Source organism: Atta colombica, unplaced genomic scaffold, assembly GCF_001594045.1.
Source record: "Atta colombica isolate Treedump-2 unplaced genomic scaffold, Acol1.0 scaffold96, whole genome shotgun sequence".
In the NCBI taxonomy this organism is placed as follows: Eukaryota; Metazoa; Arthropoda; class Insecta; order Hymenoptera; family Formicidae; genus Atta; species Atta colombica.
The window spans coordinates 377,045-382,079 of NW_017259590.1; the positions used below are offsets into that span (position 1 = coordinate 377,045).

A 5,035-nucleotide genomic window follows, 5' to 3' on the forward strand; every position below is an offset into this window, starting at 1 on the left:
TTTATTCATGTGTCAACAATATACTCAAATTGTCATATAAAACATATCGAAGAACGGTTATATTCGTATCCCATTAATCATAAATATCTTATCATGTTCGCACGTAACTTACCCGAAAACATATTCGAGGAGAAAATTTCTAAGTAATTCTTCTATTCCGAATATAATAAAGTATAGTTAAATATATTAATATAACTATAGAAAATCAACTTATCATTTTTGAGCAGAATCGTCTCACAATGGCCGAATACATATACATTCACGAAGGCGATTGCAGAAAGTCTCTTTAAAAACGAAAGCGGAGATTTACCAATTGGAATATTTCGACCTGCAATAAGTAACAATACAATTAATTATAAAAACTAATAGATTTTTTAGCGAAGAGTTTACTAAATTCCATTCCTGTATAAGTTATATATAGTACAACTATTTTCACCGTTTTGCACGATTAGTTTGCAACACGATTAGTATAGCACATACAGGGTATGTCTTAAGTACGCTTTCTCAAAAAGATTTCAAGAAATGATTCCTCATACAAATTCAAGATGAAAATTTTATATGACTAAATGTCCGAAATGGTTTAATTTCAAAGATACATGATCAAATATGAAAAAAATTTTGTTTTTTCCAAAAATTTCAAAAATCATTCAAATATTTTTTAAAAATGTTATATATTTAACAATATGGAGCCTATTATCTTTTCGGGCTATACATTATTTTTTTATTCAATTGAAGATGGACTCAAGGATAAGCGTTTTACAAAAAAAAATTGATACGCCGCTTTTTATTTTAATTAAAAATCTTTTTATGATAATTAGGATAAATGAACAGAAAAAGGTCTCTTAAATATTTTCAATAGAATAAATCATTTCTGAGAAAAAAAATAAATTCAAATTTGTAGCCTCCAAAATCATTTTATTTGATTATGATTTTATTATGATTTATTTGATATTGATCTCAGAAATGATTTATTTTAAAATATTAAATAAGAAACATTTTTTTTACTAATTCCCCAATGCTTTCCTGCTGATATCCTATTTATTATAAAAAAATTTTAAAAGTAAAGAATGAATCAAATGACAATCAATTTTTTTCATAAAAAAGTGTACCCGCTTTATCTTTGTGTCTATTGTTGATTGAATAAAAAAAATGTATAACCTCGAACGATGATCAATTTCATGTCCTTTAAACATATATTAGTGTAGTAAAAAGAAATCCTTTATTTTTCCATTCAATTTCATGCAAAAATAATGGATTTCTTTTTACTACACCTAATACGTATAACCCTACTGAAAAAAACGTTTCAGTTGCATACAATCAATATGATTTACATGTTTTAATTACAATCAACGGATTATTCCAAACCAGTACATGATTTTTTAAAATTACTTTTTTTAAATTAACTATTTTTTTTAAAATAATTTGAAAAGACACATAATGATATGTTCTTTTTTCTTCTATTTTTATCATTCAATTCTTTTAAGATTTGACAACTGTAAAAATCATATGATGGATAAAATTATTTCTAATATCATGTGATTTTGAAATTACGTCATTTAAAAAAAAATCACATATTGATTTGGAACAATTCGTTACGTAATTTGTATGTTTTAATTACACGATTTTATGTAACGTGACATAATTTTTTTCCGTAGGGAAAGTTTCATTAAAATAATCTGAATGATTTTCGAAATTTTTAGAAAAAAATGACTTTTTTTTTATTTTGACATCATATATATATGACATCACATACGTTTGAAATTAAGCTGTTTCAAAACCATATAAAATTTTTGTCTTGAGATTTTCTTTCCTTGAGGTAAATTCTTTTGTGTGGGGAATCACTCCTTAAAATCTTTTAGCGTATTTAGGACACATCCTGTATAATGTGAAAGTTTATAATTTAAAAATAACTATAATTTAAAAATAACTATAAGCAACCGTGGAATGTGTGAATCCTTGCATACGAATACGTTTAATTAAATTTAATACTTGTGCGTCTACGCAGAGAAATAATTGAAATTCCTTTTAGTTATATCTAGCGCCAGTGAACCACTTGTCGGATGGATCGACAACATATATGGACCATCAGGTTTCGTAATGAGTTTGCTACTTGGTGTGGCAAGATTTATACATTGTAATGGCAATCACAAGGCGAATATAGTGCCTGTTGATTTTACTGCAAACGCTTTAATTGCTAGTGCGTGGGATGTCCATAATCAACACGGGTATGATCAAGTTCATGATTTATATTATTATAACTATAAAAAAGAAAATATGAGGAACATAATGAGTACATAAGAATATTATGTAATGTATTCAAAGAAAACAATTACATATGTAGTATATAATATATTTCGACTATACAAGTTGTCTCGAAATTTGCGAATATTACAGTAAGAAAGTTTTCAAAAAATTAAATAAAAAAAGTTATTTGTGAATGTTTATTTTAAAAAATAATTTATGAAATAATAAAGGTTTGGCCAATTATTTAACTCTTATATAAAAACCTTTACATCTCACAAACTACTGCTTGAAATAAAAATTCACAAATAATTTTTTTACTTAATTTTTTGAAAACTTCCATTCCATCTGTCCATCCATCTGTGGTATTTTGATTCGCGAATTTCAGGATATCCTGTAGAGTTTTTATTAGAACAAAATATTATAATCCTTATAAGCTCCTTATTTTATTAAATCCTTGGTAGTCTAAAGGCTTTAGAACGTTCGTATGAAATACATGAGATCCAGGTTCGACACCAGATCGATTAATAATATTTTCCGCAATAAATTTATTTACAATTTTTCAGCATATCTTTTTAATAGAGTGCTTGATTGAGCATCAAATTATTAAAATTGTTTGTCAATTTAATTCGTGATATTTACAGAAGTTTAATTGCGTTTATAAGTTCGAAAAACCAATTTGGCGCGCAGTTCGAATTAATGACTATATATAAATATGATATATATATGTGTATATCTACATATATATATTGTATATATGTATTGGGTTATCCGGAAAGTGCCGATTTTGAAGAAAAATTGAAACGCAGAAAATTTAAATTTTAATATACATTTATTAAATTTAAATCTTTTGCGGCACGAACTTTCCGGACAACCCAATAGTAATTCAAATTGAATTATTTAATTAACATTAAAAATCTAATTTTGGCCATTCTATTTCTTATTATTGAGTATTCAAATGTATGGGTCAGTAAGATTTTTATTGTTTATTTAAATGCAAATTTACGTTCTAGGCGGGTCAAGGATATGTTAATTTATAATTTTGTTCCGCCAATCGATGGGCCTACTTGGAAAGAATACATTTATGTACTACTTGACATCAATAAAATGTATCCCTTGCGTAATGCTATATATTTACCATTAATGACTTTTTTCAAACATGAGATATCATACAGATTTTGCGTTTGGTTCGGTCATTTTCTTCCTGCTTTACTTTTGGATGCTGCCAGTATCTGTATTGGACGTAGCCCGAGGTATCAAAGGCTATTGCACATAAAAGTTCTAATCGTAATTATAAAACTGTAAAACTGTAAAAAGCAATAAATTGATTGGCTACTGTGTTGGAGCTAAGAGCTGCTGCATCCTGGGGGCTTATTATGATTCTTTAGAGTGAAAATTACAAAAATAAGTAAAGTCATTAGGTGTTAACCAATGAAATTATAAATATTCTAAATTCGATCACTTTCATAATTTTCACCTCATTTCAAAAACCGTAATAAGCCCTCTGTATGCAGAAGCAATGCGAGTGAAACGTCATAACCATGATGGAAGAGATAGCATGGTACAGTTGGACGGTATATCTCTCTCTAAATTTTTGCCCTCTCTATATGTTCATGAGTTTCAAGAGCTACAACTGTGAAATGCGAAACATGAAACGCTATTCATAATCCGTTTTTATTTTAAAACTGTCTTAATATAACTTCCTAATATAATGTCTTAACATGTTAATACAGTCCTCGGATTGACTTACGACATCTTAAGACTTGTACTTAAGACAGTCTTAAAATAAGAATCAATTGTGAATACTGATTCATGTTTCGCGTTTCATATTGTAGCCTTTAGTTGAAACTCATGAACATTCATAGACAAAGATCCATGTTTCGTGTCGTGAAGTTGGTACTGAATCTTTTCTTGCATAAGAAAATATTGGTAGATTTTCGTCTTGCCAAGTCACACAGCCTTGATAGTTTCTTTGTTATGCTTATAATATTTCCTTTAAATCTCTTACAATTATGACTAAAATTTTTACGTGCATTGACCTTAAATATAAATACTGTGTCTATTAATGGGTGCATTTAGTCTATCAATCATTCATTGAGCGTTCGGTGAACGATTATAGTACTGAATATATCCATTATATTGGCCTAGTTCGATAACTCACGGTTAATTCTTAACCAAAGTACAACTCGTTTCTCATCTCTTTCGAATTCTAGAATTGGAAAGAGGCAATGAATAAGTTGAACCTCGATTAAAAGTTAATCATGAATTGTAGAAGGAACTGGACTTTAATGTATATATCATAATAGTTTCTATTTAAATCAAATAAAATTACACCGATAATATGAATAATTTTAACAATATTCAATATATTTCAGAATGTGGAAGTTATATATGAAGGTAGATAAATTTAGTAAAGCAATCGAACCTTTTAGTAACACAGAATGGAATTATTCTACTGACAATATTCAATCAATGTGGGATAATCTCAATGAGAAAGATCAACAATTATTTAAGTTTAACATGATGGAATTTAATTGGACAGAATACTTAATTAATTATTATCAGGGCATACGGTTCTATCAACTTAATGAAAATGATAGTATGTTAAAAGATAGTCGTATGAAATATGCAAGGTAATAAATCTCACTTTCGATTAATCTTAAGTTTCTCGTTTTTATTTATAGATAAAATATTTAATTTTAGGTTTTATTGGATACACCAAACCATCAAAACTATATTTTTCTTTATAATCTTTTGGATCATCTGGTTTATGTTTAGAGGAATGTTCGAATAA

General features: G+C 27.6%; 1 protein-coding gene across 1 annotated transcript in view; it reads left to right on the forward strand.

Annotated features, from left to right (window-relative positions):
• Positions 1-5,035, forward strand: part of LOC108693600 (putative fatty acyl-CoA reductase CG5065) — a 10,922-nt gene extending 5,887 nt beyond the window's left edge. The window contains exons 6-11 of the mRNA XM_018202635.1: positions 13-143; positions 228-337; positions 2,030-2,225; positions 3,213-3,494; positions 4,617-4,874; positions 4,945-5,035. Of these exons, the coding sequence (XP_018058124.1) occupies positions 13-143; positions 228-337; positions 2,030-2,225; positions 3,213-3,494; positions 4,617-4,874; positions 4,945-5,035 (1,068 nt within the window). The remainder of the gene's footprint in view (positions 1-12; positions 144-227; positions 338-2,029; positions 2,226-3,212; positions 3,495-4,616; positions 4,875-4,944) is intronic.